This window comes from Saccopteryx bilineata, chromosome 1, assembly GCF_036850765.1.
Source record: "Saccopteryx bilineata isolate mSacBil1 chromosome 1, mSacBil1_pri_phased_curated, whole genome shotgun sequence".
Classification (NCBI taxonomy): domain Eukaryota; kingdom Metazoa; phylum Chordata; class Mammalia; order Chiroptera; family Emballonuridae; genus Saccopteryx; species Saccopteryx bilineata.
Genome location: NC_089490.1, coordinates 203,375,826 through 203,393,356, shown reverse-complemented (window position 1 = coordinate 203,393,356; position 17,531 = coordinate 203,375,826). Strand labels below are relative to the sequence as shown.

The 17,531-nt window shown below is 43.1% G+C and overlaps 2 protein-coding genes and 1 non-coding gene across 7 annotated transcripts in view; 1 reads left to right on the top strand and 2 right to left on the bottom strand.

Annotated features, from left to right (window-relative positions):
• Window positions 1-7,136, bottom strand: part of BBS7 (Bardet-Biedl syndrome 7) — a 45,913-nt gene extending 38,777 nt beyond the window's left edge. For all 3 annotated transcript variants that reach the window (XM_066233868.1, XM_066233848.1, XM_066233857.1), the window contains exons 1-4: window positions 6,954-7,136; window positions 5,047-5,112; window positions 3,317-3,379; window positions 999-1,174 (exon numbers count right to left, since the gene is read on the bottom strand). In XM_066233868.1, the coding sequence (XP_066089965.1) occupies window positions 999-1,174; window positions 3,317-3,379; window positions 5,047-5,112; window positions 6,954-6,989 (341 nt within the window). In that variant the 5' untranslated portion in view covers window positions 6,990-7,136. The remainder of the gene's footprint in view (window positions 1-998; window positions 1,175-3,316; window positions 3,380-5,046; window positions 5,113-6,953) is intronic.
• A 4,289-nt stretch (window positions 7,137-11,425) lies between these two features.
• Window positions 11,426-11,501, top strand: TRNAS-GCU (transfer RNA serine (anticodon GCU)). Its single transcript has one exon. It is a non-coding gene; the product is annotated as a tRNA-Ser (tRNA).
• An 836-nt stretch (window positions 11,502-12,337) lies between these two features.
• The window catches only part of TRPC3 (transient receptor potential cation channel subfamily C member 3), a 66,312-nt gene continuing 61,118 nt past the window's right edge, over window positions 12,338-17,531 (bottom strand). For 2 of the 3 annotated variants that reach the window (XM_066233835.1, XM_066233819.1), the window contains 3 exons: window positions 15,841-15,924; window positions 14,435-14,510; window positions 12,338-13,207 (listed from right to left, as the gene is read on the bottom strand). In XM_066233835.1, the coding sequence (XP_066089932.1) occupies window positions 13,065-13,207; window positions 14,435-14,510; window positions 15,841-15,924 (303 nt within the window). In that variant the 3' untranslated portion in view covers window positions 12,338-13,064. The remainder of the gene's footprint in view (window positions 13,208-14,434; window positions 14,511-15,840; window positions 15,925-17,531) is intronic. The other variant, XM_066233828.1, reaches the window with a different exon arrangement.

Sequence of the window (17,531 nt, the reverse complement as noted above, 5' to 3'; positions counted from 1 at the left end):
TCCTAAGCAGCAAGTTTAAAGAAGAGCAGATGAAATAAACTTTAAAGACTTTTTCAGCCCATGATTCAAAAATTAAAATTTTAATTGTAAAACTTCCCATTTCAGGAAGCCATTAAAGAAGCTGTTTTTCACTTAAGAGTCTTACCTGACTCACCTAAAATTATACTCTATTGGCAGTCATCAACTTTGACAACTAGCCTTCTAAGAAAATGATGCTACACTGAAACCAGAACTATCAGAGACAGCAAAGATAAGAAACTTAAATACCTGCAGATTCTTTCACTTTTTCTTATACCTTGATCATAAATCTTGACTGAACTAACCAGTCAAAAATATATGTATAAACAGCCTGACCTGGTGGCGGTGCAGTGGACAGAGCATCGGCCTAGGATGCTGAGGATCCAAGTTCAAAACCGCAAGGTCACTGGCTTGAGCGCAGGCTCACCAGGTTGAGCACAGTGTCGCCAGGTTAAGTGCGGGATCATAGACACAATCCTATGGTTGCTGGCTTGAGCTCAAGGTCACTGGCTTGAACCCAAGGTCGCTGGCTTGAGCAAGGGATCAATCGCTCTGCTGTAGCCCTCCCCACCCCCGGTCAAGGCACATATGAGAAAGCAATCAATGAACAACTAATGTACTGCAACAAAGAATTGATGCTTCTCATCTCTCTCCCTTCCTGTCTGTCTGTCCCTTTCTGTCCCTCCATCTCTCCCTCTTTCTTGCTAATATACATATATATATATAAATATATATGTATATGTTTTTATATATGTATGTATGTATGAATACTGTATGTATAAATACTATAAAAGTCTTAACAAGAAAACATTTCCACAATCAATTGATTTTTACTAGGTCAAAGTTAATCCTGCGCTAATAAAATAGCTTTAGGCAATTTTATTTCCTAATAAATTTGTTAAGATACTTAATCAGATGTCTGTCACCTATGCAAAATATTCTACACATATATAGAAATATAAAAAAGAGAGGGAACATACATAGCTTTAATGCTTTCAGTGAGGTTTGTTTCAAAAAAGAAAAACTGTTTTCCTCTTTTTGTGAAACCTCGAATCTCAGATCCTGTAGCAATAAAAATTTTCTCCTGCGGCATGTTAAGAACCCCTCCTAGTTCCAGTCTTGCAATCTTCTGCCCTGGTAAAGTCTTGAACACTGTCTGCAAAAATCATTGGGGAAAAAATTAAGTAGACAAATTCACTATAAGCATTTTTCTTTACTATAAAAGTGCTGGAATTTGAAACTTACAAAAATACTAATTCTACGATATGGAAATATTTTGAGACAAATATATTTACTCCTGTGGGTTTTCTGCTAAGTATCTTCAGACTTTGGAATACCTATTCCCAATCAAATTTCAGTGACATCACTAAAATCTGAGCTCTTACAAGTCAAAGCAGGGTTCCTACGCAGCCGCATTTTACCACTAACTTTATTAAAAATGCACTCTGAGACCTAGAGAACAAGAAGGTGCATTGTAATGGATTCCCCAGCTGGTTCTAATGCATTTGTTCTTTGTTTTGTTTTTGTTTTTGTTTTTAAGCGAGATGAGGGGAGATAAAGAGATAGACTCCCGCGTTCATCCCCACCGAGATCCACCCAGCAACCTCTGTTTGGGACCAATGCTCAAATCAACCAAGCTATCCTCAGTGCCTGAGGCTGATGGTTGGGCTCGGACCAACCACACTATCCTCAGTGCCCAGGGCCAACACTTGAACCAACTGAGCCACTGGCTGAGAGGGGAAGAAAGAGAGAAGGGGGAGAGGGAAGGAAGAGAAGCAGTTGGTTACTTCTAATGTGTGCACTGACTAGGGATCGAACCTGGGATGTCTGCACAGAGGGCCAATGCTCCATACACTGAGCCAACTGGACAGGGCCCAATGCACATGTTCTTACACTTTGATCTCTTTAGAACTGATTTCTCCTAGTCTCTTTACAATTTTTTATAAATTTAAGTACTGCAAATAAAGAATTATATAATTTACTAAAAACCTTAGCTTCCTATTTCTCTATTTAATAGGAAATATTTGTATCATTAATTTCTTCCTGCTTATTTTCCATTTTATTGGCATCAGATTCTCCTCTTCCACTGGTGACTTTAAAATATCTGAGAGGATAAATGAATAATGGAAACATCATGCTTCTGATAGTTTTCTCCCTCTATCTTTTTGTAAATTCCATATAAAGTTCAACATAAGTGTCTCCATCTCAAACCCATCACTTATAAATTATGAGCTGTGAATCTGACATAATAATCACTTCCTTGATCCAGTTACATGAAGTGGCAAAGGTGATGGGGAGAGTCACTTCCATCGTACATTCTGTTATGTGAAACTCTACCAAAGCAGACCTGACATACTGTCCTGCTGGTCTGAGCCGCAGGTCACCATGTAATACGAGGACCACACAGCAGGGAATTTTGGGAGCCTCAAGATGCTGTGAGCAGGCTGACCAGGTGGTGGCATAGTCGATAGAGCATTAGCCTGGGACACAAAGGACCCAGGTTTGAAAACCCTGAGGTCACCAGCTTGAGCTCAGGGTCGCTGGCATGAGCACAGGATCATAGACATGAACCCATGGTCACAGGCTTGAGCCCAAAGGTCACTGGCTTAAAGCCCAAGGTCGCTGGCTTGAGCTCAATGTTGCTGGCTTGAGTAAGGGGTCACTGGAACAGCTGAAGCCCTCCAGTAAAGGCACATATGAGAAAGCAATCAGTGAACAACTAAGGTGCTGCAACAAAGAACTGACACTTCTCATCTCCCTCCCATCTTGTCTGTCCCCTATCTGTCTCTTTCTGTTTCTCCCCCTTAAAAAAATAAAAAAGATGCTGAAAGGCCCAGGCTTAAAGACAGCAACCAAGTGGGGACCTCAATCCTTCAACAGCAGGGAACTCAATTCTGCTGACAACCCTAGGAGCTTGGAACAGGACTCAGAACTCTGGAAAAGAATAGTCTGGCTGACATCTATGCTGCAGCTGTTTACATGCAGTAAAAATCTGAGTCTGGACTCCTGTCCCACAGAAACTGTGAGATAAACATGTGTTGTTTCAAGCCCCTACATTTGAGTTAATTTGTTATACAGCATGGAAAACTAAATCACCCTAGGCTGCCAAAGGTGTTTTACAAAGAGCTGGCAAATCACTCTTGTGCTATCTGTAACCTTGTGCTTCATACAACTGTTTCCAACCCAACTTAGTCTTCATCGTATTTTAGAAAATTTTTAACCTAATATTATTAAATAAATAACGTGTTTCTCTTTTAGAAATTCCTTCCCCCCCCAAAAAAAATAAAACTATACATACCACGACTTCTCCTTTCTTCATGCCAAAGCACAGAACTACCCCATCATGATCGCCAATAACCACCTGTAATAGATTGAAAAGAATCTAAAACTATCATTATTCTAGCCTATCAACTAACTATGGAGAAAATAATACTCTCAATATATGAATTATGATTTTAAATGTGATATGGTTGATATCCTATAATAAAATGTGTCAACATTTGGAAGAGCTATCTAACTCAAATGAACCAATAATCTCAAATGATCATCACAGGATGCTATAAATTCATGCATGAGCAAAAGAGCCAGTCAAAGCATAAGACAAACCAATGGATTTACTGTATCAAAGTATGAAGTTAATCAATATGGTTTGAGATTTGAGCACTTAATGTTTAAGAAGCTACTACCTGACAAATGTAGGTGTAACAACAGATATGAAGAGCCATAATTATCTGGAAAAGCTTCCCTATTTTTAATGATGTATCTGTGTAAAGTAGATTTTCTTCACATATTTCAACCAAAGCAACACGTCACAGCAGACTGACATGAAGACATGAAAATCCAGGGACCTTTGCTTATGCCAGACTAAAAAAATTGCAAAATGTAATACAATGTCACTATTCTTACTAAATTTTTGGTTTTTGAAAATAGTTATTTTAAAAAAAAATTAGGTTATTTATATAAACCTGTTTGTTATTTTTTTAAATAGAGTAATAAATATTTTAAACATTTCTTAGTCTGAACTTTAATACAGTCAGTATTAACAGATATAACTACATAACAAAAATTCTCTGGGATACTAAACAATTTAAAAATGTAGAAGGGTCTTGAGACCTAAAAATTTGAGGTGTGCTGATCTAGTAGACTGAATACAATAAACATCAGGAAGCTGTTGATTTATCTTGATGAGTGCTAGTATATCAGGATAGTGTATTAACTTTGCAGCTATTAAACTATCCTACTAGTCTACTAGTTAAATATAAAGTTCAACATCAAAATACTTAATTACTCTTTTTTTTTTTTCTTAAGTGAGAAGCAGGGAGGCAGAGAGACAGACTCCCTTATGTGCCATGGCTGGAATCCACCAGCAAGCCCCTATAGGGTGACACTCTGCCTATCTGCAGAGGTTGCTCCAGTGCTTGGCAACTGAGCTATTTTAGCACCTGAGGTGAGGCCATGGAGCCATCTCCAGTGCTTGGGGCCATTTGCTCCAATCACTGGAGCCATGGCTATGGGAGGAGAAGAGACAGAGAGAAAGAAGGGAGAGGGGGAAAGGTGGAGAAGCAGTTGATCACTTCTCCTGTGTGCCCTGACTGGAAATGGAACTGGGACATCCACACGGTGAGCCCACCTGACGCTCTACCGCTGAGCCAACTGGCCAGGGCCTAATTATTCTTTAAATATGATAAAGTTTCAAAACAAAGTTTGCTCTATATTCAATTATGTTTTACATTTCTCTTCTCCTATACACAATTCCAGTGCACACAAGTACACACAGAGTAAAATTACATCCAGAAAAAAAGCATATGGTTTTAATAAGTTTGCTTATACTACTTAGTAACTGTACATAATAATTATAATGTCCAAGAAAATTACTGTTTAAAAATGTCCCATGGTGTTCCAATCTCTGTTCAGATTAAAGAAATTCATTTCCATTTTAAAAAGAGTAACTTAGCAATAGAGAAGGAGCAGGCAGGTGTACTGTGTTGGAGCTCAGGAGGTGTGGGGAAACCACCGTCTTTACCGTACCTTCTGTGCAGCTCCAGGTTTTCCCGCAGGAAGCAGCTTCATGGTCTTCTGAGAGGTCACGCCCACCTAAGGAGACACACCAGCACCTGGAAAATGTGCTCACAGCCTTAATGAGTCACTGCTGTAGAGAGGAGCAGCACCAGCAGATTCGGAGCACCGTGAGTTTTATTTTTAACTGCAACATTTAGTGATATGCAGTCATTATTCGTATCGGTGATGAAATTATTATCTAATGAAATATGCCACAAAAGTCAGGAGACAGGAAACCACCCAAAAGAGTAAAACTTATGCATGTCAAAAATTTATGTTGTCAAGCCAAAAAAAAAAAAAAAGTGATATTCCTGACAAGATATTTCACACATGCACAACACAAACATTTCTAGAAGCTTTCTTTTATGAGTTCCTACAGTTGTTAAAAACTGTAAAGTGACTTAAAAATTTTTGGAAATGAGTCGAGTCATTAAAAATGCAATGGAGATGCTTTTTGCTAAAATACCAAACATTCTTTTTTTTTTTTTTTTTGGATTTTTCTGAAGTTGGAAACGGGGAGGCAGTCAGACAGACTCCCACATGCACCCAACCGGGATCCACCCGGCATGCCCACCAGGGGGCGCTGCTCGGCCCATTTGGGCCGTTGCTCTGTTGCAACCAGAGCCATTCTAGCGCCCGAGGCAGAGTCCATAGAGCCATCCCCAGCCTCCGGGCCACCTTTGCTCCAATGGAGCCTTGGCTGCGGGAGGGGAAGAGAGAGACAGAGAGGAAGGAGAGGGGGAGGGGTGGAGAAGCAGATGGGCGCTTCTCCTGTGTACCCTGTCCAGGAATCGACCCCGGGACTCCTGCACGCTAGGCCGACGCTCTACCACTGAGCCAACCGGCCAGGGCCTAAAATACCAAACATTCTGATGGCCGTGACATCCAATAAAACGGATGGGGAAGATGATTTTACCAAACGTACAGAAGATGAAGGTGCAAACATCATGGCTTGTCGCCGGGGTGGGGGTGGGGGATGGGGACAGGACTGTCACTAGCCAGCCAGAGGAGGAGGAGTGGAGACAATCTGGAGAAAGCCACAGGCCCAGGAAAGAATTTATTTAAACTGCAGATCTGTACTGTTATTCTGTAGGCCAGGGAGAGTGGTACTGGGAGTTTAAAAGAATGTATTCAGATTTGTATTTTGAAACATCAATCTAGCAAGGGAGGCGAAAAAAGGCCTGGAGGGAGGGACCGCTCGAGGCCAGGAGCCCACTTCGGAGGCGGTTTGAACCAGCCCGGCCACGGGGAGGAGTTGATGGAGATGGGGGAAACCGGGCCGATGGCAGAGGCATCTGGCAGACGCGGCGCCCGGCCGCCGGCGGAGGAGAAGGAGGAAGGTGGGGAGTGCCCAGCAGAAGTCCCCGGGCAGCTGGCTGGGCCAACGTGTCGCGTTAGCCGAGCCCGATCGCCCGACGGTTGATGGAGCAGACGCGTGGAACGGAGGGCGGGGGTAGGACGGAAGGACCGTGGGCTCTGGAGGCGGAGACCGTTTCCATAGCAACCCCTCCGCCCCCGCCGCTGGGGCCGCAGGGACCACAGGACCTACTTTGAGAATTTTCAGGGGGGCTCAATCCAAGGGCGGGTGTCACTGCAGTTGTTGGCGGTCCGATGGGTGGGGTCCGGCCGGCAGTGAGAAACGAGCGGCGCTCTACGGAGGGGGCGGGGCCGAGGGGTCGCGTCGGAACCCGGGGCGCCGGAGTGAGTCCTGCCACATCCCCGCGGGCCGCCAGGGACGACCCGCGGACACGCCTCGCATGAAGGGCGGCTCCCCATCCCGCAGGTAGCCGCTGGCCGCCATCCCAGCGACCGACGTCGGTGGAGGGGCCGACTGCATCTTCTCGGGGAGCCGAGCCGACCCGCCCCCTCGGGCTTACCTGTAAATAATCCGCTCGGTTCAAATGCAGATCCATGACGTCCGCACGGACACGCGGCGCAGGTCGAGCCGAGACAAGACGTACAGACGCCGCCAGATCCCGGGCATCAGAGGGGAAACAGTTTGCGACCCTCCGGGCGAGTGACCCCACCGCCTGCGGCTTCCGCAGGGCTGTAACCGCGCGGCGTCGGGCGCTACGTCAATACGTTCACGCGAGTGGGCCCGAAAGGGAAGCCCCGCCCCCTCCCGACCTGCACCAATCAGAAGAGGAGGAACTGAGTGCAGGGGAGTGGTTTCCAGGGAGACCGGAAAAGCGGTTTTGGCTCCACCCCCAACACCTCCCAGAGTCGTACTACAAGTGTTTTTGAAGATGAAGGATTGCTGTGAAGACAGGTAGATTCGGACCCACTTATCTGACATTGGAAAGGCTCCAAGTTTGTATTTTGAAACACCAATGCGGCCCTGGCCGGTTGGCTCAGCGGTAGAGCGTCGGCACGCTACCCGGGTTCGATTCCCGGCCAGGGCACACAGGAGAAGCGCCCATTTGCTTCTCCACCCCTCCGCCGCGCTTTCCTCTCTGTCTCTCTCTTCCCCTCCCGCAGCCAAGGCTCCATTGGAGCAAAGATGGCCCGGGCGCTGGGGATGGCTCTGTGGCCTCTGCCTCAGGCGCTAGAGTGGCTTTGGTCGCAACATGGCGACGCCCAGGATGGGCAGAGCATCGCCCCCTGGTGGGCAGAGCGTTGCCCCTGGTGGGCGTGCCGGGTGGATCCCGGTCGGGCGCATGCAGGAGTCTGACTGTCTCTCCCTGTTTCCAGCTTCAGAAAAATGAAAAAAAAAAGAAACATCAATGCAACGAATTAAATTCCACCGTTATAGGCATTATCTTATATCTTCAGTTCTCAAACTTTTGGTCTTAGGATCCCTTTGAAATATTCTTACAAACTTTTGAGTAACTCACAGACTTTTTGTTTACATTGATATTTACCATATTACAAATTAGGAGTGAAGAATTATATAAATATAAATATTTTAATGCAAAATAATATTTTCCAAAATGAAAAACGTAAAAAGATTACAGTTGTTTGCAAATCTATTTACTGTCTACCAGTAGATTCCAAGACCTACTTCTTCAGTCGATCTATTGGTAGATGTATGGGTTGTTGTTTTTTTAAGTATATGAAGAACATTTGGTCCAAACTCAACAAGTGGTAGTTTTTGAAGTCTGTTGCAATGTGGAATGTGGCTTCATCACACAACATTCAAAAATCCCATTTGTTAATATCACCACAGATTTCAGCAGAAAAGATTTTAAGTATTGGAAAACTGTCAACATCAATGGCTGGATACAAATTTTCCAAAACTATAATTTGTGCATAAAGCCTCAAATTTTGCAACAAATGTCAATTGTTTTCCTTGAAATGATAGGTTCCCTTCCTCAATTCACAAGAAAGTGCATGCCAACTATCTCAGTCTGAATAATCATATTTGTCAGTTGTGCTTTCAAAAAACTAATTGTTCTATGAAAAAAAAAAGCAATTAGTCCAGGTAGCAACCCAAATAATAATAACACCAGTGCTTTTCCTTGAGACAACTGATGTACTTTGGTATTTAGTAGAAATACTTTATGCATACTTCCCATATCATCTCCCAGAAAATTTAAAAAGATACTCAGGAGTGAAGACTTAAAACTAACAATTTTTACTGCTTCATAATGAACATTTTTTATACAAAACTCTGTTTCCTGCCAAGATGGTCATGAAGAATAATACAGAGGTTACTAACACAGTTTGAAGTCACTGCTTTGATTCATGCTTAAGTATCAACAGTATTAACCTCCATGGCTTTTGTACCATCAGTGCATGTCAACACAGTGAAAAAAGACAAATAATATTTTTGTGTTATGAAAATACATAGGTTCAAAATCACAGACCCCCTGAAAAGGCCTCGGGGACCCTCAGACTACTGCTGACCTATGGTGACCCAGGATCTGACCTATCGCTGACATTCCTTGACTCAAGTCCATTAGTCCTAAGTGTACATGGTACGGTACGCTCTGCCTAGGGAAACACTGTATCTGAGTAATATATTATCCCTTTCCTGCTTTACAGGGCCTATTAGAGAAGAGTTCACAAATGATTGTGAATCAAGAATTAAACCCCTGAGAAGAGATGCTTCTTAGGAAGATAGATCATCTCCAACAGAAGGAGTTAAGGTTTTGCCTTGTTTCCAAGTTGTTCCAAACAATTCTTTTTCTGACACTATAATAATTGTATTAAAATAAAAAATAATTCCTGGAGATGGGATAGCTGTGTAGCTATTTGGGGGAAATATTAATTTATACTCAAGAAAAATACAGATACATTTTAGAAATAAATTGAAAAATAGCCATAGAGGAGATAAGATTAAACAGAATTGTTTAGGATTTTATAGAATTTAGAAGGTTGGAGGGTATATTAGAGAGATAGAGCCACCATAACAAAGTACCACAAGCTGGGTGGCTTAAACATCAGGAATTTATTTTCTTACAGGATCTCACTAGCTGGAAGTGCAGAATCAAAGTGTCACCAGGGAACCAAACCAATCTCCTGAGGCATCTCTCCTTGGCCATCTTCAATCTGTGTCCTCACAAGGTCTCCCTAAGTCTGTGTCCTAATCTTTTCTGATAAGGACACCTGTCCTATTAGATTAAGCCGCACTCTAATGACTTCATTTAAATTCAATTATCTCTTTCAAGCCCCGTGTCCAAATACAGTCACATTCTGAGGTCCTGGGGGTTAAGAATTAAACATATTAATGCAGGAAAGGGCACAATTTAGCCCATAACAGAAACAAACTTGACTGATCTGCATGGAGAGATTTACAATTGTGGGAGTCATGGACTTTAAAAGAATGCTGTGAGTTACATCTTTATTCAGTCTGACATGTTTTTTTTTTTTATTCATTATAGAGAGGAGAGAGAGAGAGAGAGAGAGAGAGAGAGAAGGGGGGAGGAGCAGGAAGCATTAACTCCCATATGTGCCTTGACCAGGCAAGCCCAGGGTTTTGAACCGGCAACCTCAGCGTTTCCAGGTTGACGCTTTATCCACTGCGCCACCACAGGTCAGGCAAGTCTGACACGTTTTCATTCAACATTTCTCTAACCCAAATTAGAAATATTACTAAATATTCCATTAAAAAATGTCCACATTGGAATCCAGACAATATGGTAAGACTGAGAGAGTATAGCCCATTATATGTTTACTGTTTTAATAGAGTAACATATAACAATGAAAAAATTCAGTTTTTATTCAGTTCTGAGGCATAACATAAAATACATCAAGTTTGAAAAATGTTTTAGACAAGTACTATTAGAATAGCACAAAAGTTAATGAAATAGTCTACAAGGATAGCAAAAATGTATAAAGTTCTTTTAATTTAATTAAGTCCTAAGAATTAGAAATTAAGAAATCTTTTTTAATTGATTGATTTTAGAGAGACAGAGAGAGGGAGAGGAGGAGAGAGAGAAACATTCATTTGTTGTTCCACTTAGTTGTACATTCTTTGGTTGCTTCCTATATGTGCCCTGACTGGGGACTGAACCCACAACCTCGGTGTTTTGTGATGACATTCTAACTGGCTGAGCTAACCAGCCAGGGCCAAGAAATATTTAAAGAGCTTTATGTAGTCCCATTTAATGTTCATTTTTGTCTTCATAACTAGAAAGCCTTGCTATGTGAGTAATAATTTTTTAAAGTATCAAGTTTTTATTGGCCCTGGCTGGTTGGCTCAGTGGTAGAGCGTCGGCCTGGCGTGCAGGAGTCCCGGGTTCAATTCCCGGCCAGGGCACACAGGAGAAGCGCCCATTTGCTTCTCCACCCCTCACCCTCTCCGTCCTCTCTGTCTCTCTCTTCCCCTCCTGCAGCCAAGGCTCCATTCAAGCAAAGCTGGCCCAGGATGGCTCCATGGCCTCTGCCTCAGGCACTAGAATGGCTCTGGTTGCAACAGAGCAACACCCCAGATGGGCCGAGCATCACCCCCCTGGTGGTCATGCCGGGTGGATCCCGGTTGGGCGCATGTGGGAGACTGTCTGACTGCCTCCCCGTTTTCCAACTTCAGAAGAATACAATAAATAAATAAATAAATAAAAATAAAGTATCAAGTTTTTAATTGGTATTTAGAACCTATAAAAACTATCTTCGAAGTGTGATCCCAATTCATATTCCTCCCAGACTTGACAGGAATAGATGGAAGAGAATCAGGATGTTAAGAATAACTCAATGAGACATTTCAGCTTCCTGGATTTAAAATATATACATATTTTGAGTGTTTTATGGTCTTTGAAAAGATGAGGGAACTTACTGGCCGGTATCCCTTTCCTATTAAATTCATGAGGCTTTGTAGCTTCTACCAGGGACATAAGTCAAATGCAGATACATCACAACTGTTTTGTGTTGAGAGTGTAACTGAAGTGCTTTGATTAGAAAAGTGACAGATGCCCTGGCTGGTTGGCTCAGTGGTAGAGCATCGGCCTGCTGTGCAGGAGTCCTAGGTTCGATTCCCGGCCAGGGCACATAGGAGAAGCGTCCATCTGCTTCTCCACCCCTCCCCCTCTCCTTCCTCTCTGTCTCTCTCTTCCCCTCCGGCAGCCGAGGCTCCATTGGAGCAAAAGATGGCCCCGGGCGCTGGGGATGGCTCCTTGGCCTCTGCCCCAGGCGCTAGAGTGGCTCTGGTCGCGACAGAGCGACGCCCCGGATGGGCAGAGCATCGCCCCCTGGTGGGCGTGCCGGGTGGATCCCTGTCGGGCGCATGTGGGAGTCTGTCTGACTGCCTCCCCGTTTCCAGCTTCAGAAAAATACAAAAAAAAAAAAAAAGTGTCTAACCTGTGGTGGCGCAGTGGATAAAGCGTCAACCTGGAAACGCTGAGGTTGCCGGTTCAAAACCCTGGGCTTTCCTGGTCAAAGCACATATGGGAGTTGATGCTTCCTGCTCCTCCCCCCTTCTCTCTCTCTCTCTTTCCTCTCTATAATGAATAAATAAAATCTTTAAAAAAAAAAAAAGAAAAGAAAAGTGACAGCGATCAATGTAAGCAATGTCAAAGGGAGGCCTCAAAGGGGAGGGAAACCCACCTTGAACACGCCTGGCCAGGGGCATAGCCACTGCCCTGCCCTATTTCTTTCCGTAAGCATGCACTCCAAAACTCAGCAAGGAGCCAACCGGCAAAATAGTAAGTCAGTTCTCCATACCTTATTTAGCATGGAAGGATCAGAGGCAGAAATCAGGAGGTTATAACAAAATAACAATCCTTCAGAGCCCCTTTGAAAAAATTCACGATCCCGCTGACCAAATTCACATTACTGAAAAACAACAAATGAAAATCTGGGACAGAAAACTAACAGCAGACACTTTAGAAAAATCTTTAATGTGTTGCTTGGACAATTCCATGAAATTTAAATATGCAACATAATTACATTTTCTATTAACCCATTTCATTGTTACACTCTTCCTTCTAGGCTCAAGGGTTCTAGGATTATCAATGATACCAAAAATTCTAAAAAAAAATAAATCAGATCAAGTCATAGCTGCTCGTAAAATGTCTTCAGTTTCTATTTTTGTTTAAAAAAGAAAAAATCCCTTCAGCACTTGGACAGAGAAGGTGTGCTACATAGTGATGGCCTTTTTATTTGTATTTGTACTTTGTTGGTAGTTCAGTTCAATTGGTTTCAACATTTACGGAGCACCTACTTTGTACCAGGCACTGTCCTAGATGCTGAAGATACAAAGATGAATAAGACATGGTCTCTGCCCCCAAGGAGCTCACTTACAGTCTCTTGGAGGCAAACAGATATTGCAAAGATATAGTAGAGCTCATTCTAAAATGTAGACCAAAAAAATGGCAGTAATTGGGCCTTTATACACAATGGCGTGTCATTGTAATATCAAGGCAGATCATTAAAATGAAGACCATTTGCATGTGATATAACAGTAAAATCATTAAGACCTAACTTTGAGAGGTTCACATGATAAAGGTAGTTAATCCTAAAAATGTACACCAAGGTTTTTCAAGTATTTCATACTTAGAAATATTATTGCCCACATTTGTGCTATAGTCAGAGTCCCATTCCAGATGACCAAGTTATTCACATCCCTGCATGCTGGGCGTCAGCTTCTCACTGAGCTTGTGAATTAGAACGGCTAATTCCTCGGTGGCTTGGCTCTTGTCTTCCAAAAGTTCATAACGAAGGCTGGAGATATCTTGCTTGATTTCTTTTAATTCACCTAAGATATTATTATTTTAAAAAGCACACATAATTGGTCATTTGCTCTTAGAATTTAGAAAAGAACAAAGAGTGAAACTCATTCAGTATGAAAATATTTGCCTCATAATGTTCTCAAGGTAGAGTTTTCTTTCTTTAAAATGATTAAGAAGTATCTGTCTCTAAAAACATAATGACCTTTAAAAGAATCTATAAAAATAGTCCCACCATGTTTTCAATAGTAAACCTCAGTTAAAATATTGTCCTGTGGCTCAGCCAACTCTGAACACAAGGTGACTTTTCTGTTTACTGCTGGACAAGCAGGGGACCTCCTTTCTTTCTACAGGAAGTCCCTTGAGTTCCCTCAGCCACACAGGCTAATACCTACACAGACCATCTCCCATTGCTGGTACACAAGGGCACCCTAGCCAAATCAAACTTTCCTAACAGTGAATCCATCTATTTCACAGGCAAATGCATGGAAGAAACAAATTTTGGGTCAAGTTTGAAGTGAGTGGAAGGAAAAAGAGTAGAGGTGTTTATTTTGGAAGGCAATGGTAATGAACTTGGAGTCAAGGAACAAACCAATTAGTCTGTGTGGCACAGAGGATGGACAGAGAAGGAAGGAAAGGGCCATGGTCAGTTAAGGAGTTTAGATGTGATACCACTGGCTCTCTGGACATCACAGGAGTTGCCAGAGGAAATGTTTGGCTATGAAAACACAACTGTTCCCATAACTCAGCTTGGCAGTATTTTGAGTACATGGAGATTGCAATTAAAAATTGGATTCTCTTAACAAATGATTGTAATGTAGATAAGCCCTTCTCCTTGAAAGGTGAACTATCTCGAATCCAAGAAATGATTCTTCAAATCATTGGTACTTTCACAGCTTTTTATGAGAATCATATGTAAAACATTTCTTTTTTGATATTTTCTGGTATCTCTAAGATGTTTTAACGTACCATTTCTGTATTTTTTTAATTATGTAAAAGTCAAAACCCTTTTATTTTAAGGAATTTTAACTCTTCCTCAAGAGTACACACAGAACATTCTCATGTTCCTCTTGTGGCAAAAATAAAAATAAGCGATTCTTCATTTGATGAGGGCAGCATAGAGGGAATAAATAAACTGATCTAATTTGAAACTACAAGGCCAGTCCTTGGAGGAAGAAATGGATCCTCCCACCGTTTTAAGGGTCATACTTGGACTGTAAGCCCAGTGGACCCCCATCAACCTTGAAGATGCTCACCTTCGTTCACTTCGTCATTCTCTTTGTCTACTTGTGCCTTCAAAACATACCGCTTGATCAGTCTTTTCATGATCTGCTGTTGGGGAAAGAAGAAATGATTACATCACCAGTGATACGCAGAGGTAACCCGGGGCCTATTCCCCAAAGAGCCTCACAGGCCTGGAAAGCAAACAACTCAGGCGACAGAAATGTTCTGTAATTATGTATACAAGAATCATCCAGGTCTCAGAATTTAACCTGTTTCACCTTCTACTGAGAATAACTGCGTAATTCAAAAACATCTCCACAATGCCACCTCCAGGAATGGAAGAAGTTTTTTTTAAAAAAAGCTGGAAGATTTTAATTCATGGTTTCTCTTCTCAACATGATAGCTCTGTAAGGTATATTGACACTACATTGTCATCTTTAGACACTACTCTATTACTCTCTGCTTTTTTGTTTTTTGGGTTTTATTTTATTAAAAAAATTTTACGCCGATGATATCTTCCAACTCGCGGTTTAATTCTGGGTTTTGCAAGGGTGAGAATTTAGTTCCGCTGCAGCATGTCAGTTTCCGGGGCATTGTCTCTTGTTCTCTTTTTTTTTCTTTTTTTTCTTTTTTCCTTTTTTCTGTGTGTGTTTTTCTGAAGCTGGAAACGGGGAGGCAGTCAGACAGACTCCCGCATGCGCCCAACCGGGATCCACCGGGCAAGCCCACCAGGGGGCGATGCTCCGCTCATCTGGGGCGTCGCTCTGCCACAACCAGAGCCATTCTAGCGCCTGAGGCAGAGGCCACAGAGCAATCCTCAGCGCCGGGCCAACCTTGCTCCAATGGAGCCTTGGCTGTGGGAGGGGAAGAGAGAGACAGAGAGGAAGGAGAGGGGGGAGGGGGGAGAAGCAGATGGGCATTTCTCCTGTGTGCCCTGGCCGGGAATCAAACCTGGGACTCCCTCACGCCAGGCTGATGCTCTACCACTGAGCCAATGCTTTTTTGGTTTGTTTAAAAAAAAAACCTGAATCTTTTCTCAATGGAAAATAGAGAACAATAGAAATAAACAAAGTCACCAATTAACCTGCCACCCACAGAAAATCTCTATTATTTGGGGTATGTCCTTTCAATACTTTTTTTGAAATTCTGTATATATACAAATTACTATAGGGTATATTTCAAGTTTTCTAAATACCATATATTCTACTATATTGTGTGCTTTCCTCTCATAGCAATATATTACAATGTGACTATAGTCAATCTAAAAAATGTTCCTACAGGATATTTATAGAATTGAACATATTCTGTTCTGTTCTATCCTCATAGTATATCTCAACAATCTAATTCCGCTCACTACACACACACACACACACACACACACACACACACACAAATATATGGAAGGACAGATAAAGAGATATGTCTAAGGAGTGCTTACCTGATAACGTGTTGGCTGATTGAGAATGCTGTTAAAACTGTGTGATTCAAAAACTCTCGAGTTAGACTGAGTGAAGAGGTTTAACTAGGAAAAAATACAATTAAGCTAGTAAATTAGAATACATTCATTTGGAAATCAAAAAATACAATCTACTTTATTCTCCTCGATAATATTTTTTGGAGTCCACACTCCCAAGGAACAGTTTGTGGAAGTTGAGTTTCATAAGTGATTTAATATATTTCCAAAGGCAAAAATTAAGGAGAGCAACACGCTCCCGTTTATCAGCATGTTGGCAGCATGTACTGTCACTGAACCAGTTAACTGAAAATAAACTTTTAAAAGTGGGCTGTGCTAAGCACCACCGTGTGCCTGGGCACCTTGCACACTTGATCAAAAAGTACTCAGGGCACCCAGAAGGCAAAGCTGCACAGAAGTGATTCCTCCTGCTCTGAGCCCAGTTCCTCTCCTACACCAGGACAGAGGCACACAAGTTTGGATGGCACCATTTAGTATCTTGCAACCCTAAAATATCTGCCTAAATAACACACCTTCCTGAGTACCTTGGCCTTAGCCCAAGCCACGTTCACAACTTTGGAGAGAATTGAGCTAAAGAATTTTGGTTTCCAATCCTTTTTTCCCCCCTTTTCTTTTTCAGGTTTAATCTGAGTGGGTATGCTGGCTTCAGTCCAAAGGTTGCTAGCTTGAGCAAGGAGTCACTGGGCTTAAATCACGACCTCCCCACCTCCAGCCCCATCAAGGCATGGAAGAGGATCAATCAATGAACAAGTGAAATGAAGCAACTACAAGTTGATGCTTCTCATCTCTCTCCCTGTCTCTCTCTCTCTCAGGGGAAAAAAAATATATATGAGTGGGTAGGGACAGGAGGCAAGAGGCCCATGTGGTTTTGGTCTCTGTGGTGCAGGGGAGAGCCTGCCTCTTCCGCCACAGGGTGTGCTTCCAAGGCAGAGCCCATATCCCAAACGTGCATCCGCCCCCCACTGCCTTTGCCTCGGCAGAACGTGGGAAGTGTAGGTGCCACACCAAGGAGGCGGACCCTCCCAACTCTGTCCTGTCTCCGTGGGGCCAAGGGAAGACCTCGGCGGACAAACGGAACTCTCCTATGAGCCACTGGAGGTCAGTCTTGGATCGCGTACTGAAGTTGGCTATGTTACAAACAAGTTCTGGAGGCTCCTTCCTGTCTTCTAAAGCAGAAAGACAGAAACACATGGTTTCTGCAAATCTTCACTAAATTCAGCACACAGAGCTACCTCGATGAGACTTTAAACAGCTCCACGCACAATTTAAGAAATAAAATCAAAAGGGCAGCTTTTAACCAGATGTTAGAGACTGGGGCGTCAAGGGGCGTGGCTCCTGAGGTCAGGGCTCAGCAAACCCCCCCCCCCCCACACCTGCAGCGACCCTCGCGGAGAAGGGCTGTTCTGCTGTGGGTGCGGCCCAGGCAGGAGCCGCATGCACCCTGGACGCAGCTGCCTGCCCCTCCCAGTCCCGCGCCCTGCCTCTCTCTGCCAGGGCCACAGGTACCCGTGCCCTCTGAACGCCCTTCCTGTCCATACTGTCCTTGCACCTGGTGACACCAGGCACAAAGCCGGGCTGACTCTCAGGTGTGCTGGGTGAGAGACCTGCGCTCCCATGCCTAAGGGGCCCTCTGGGAATAATAATAAAGCCTCGTG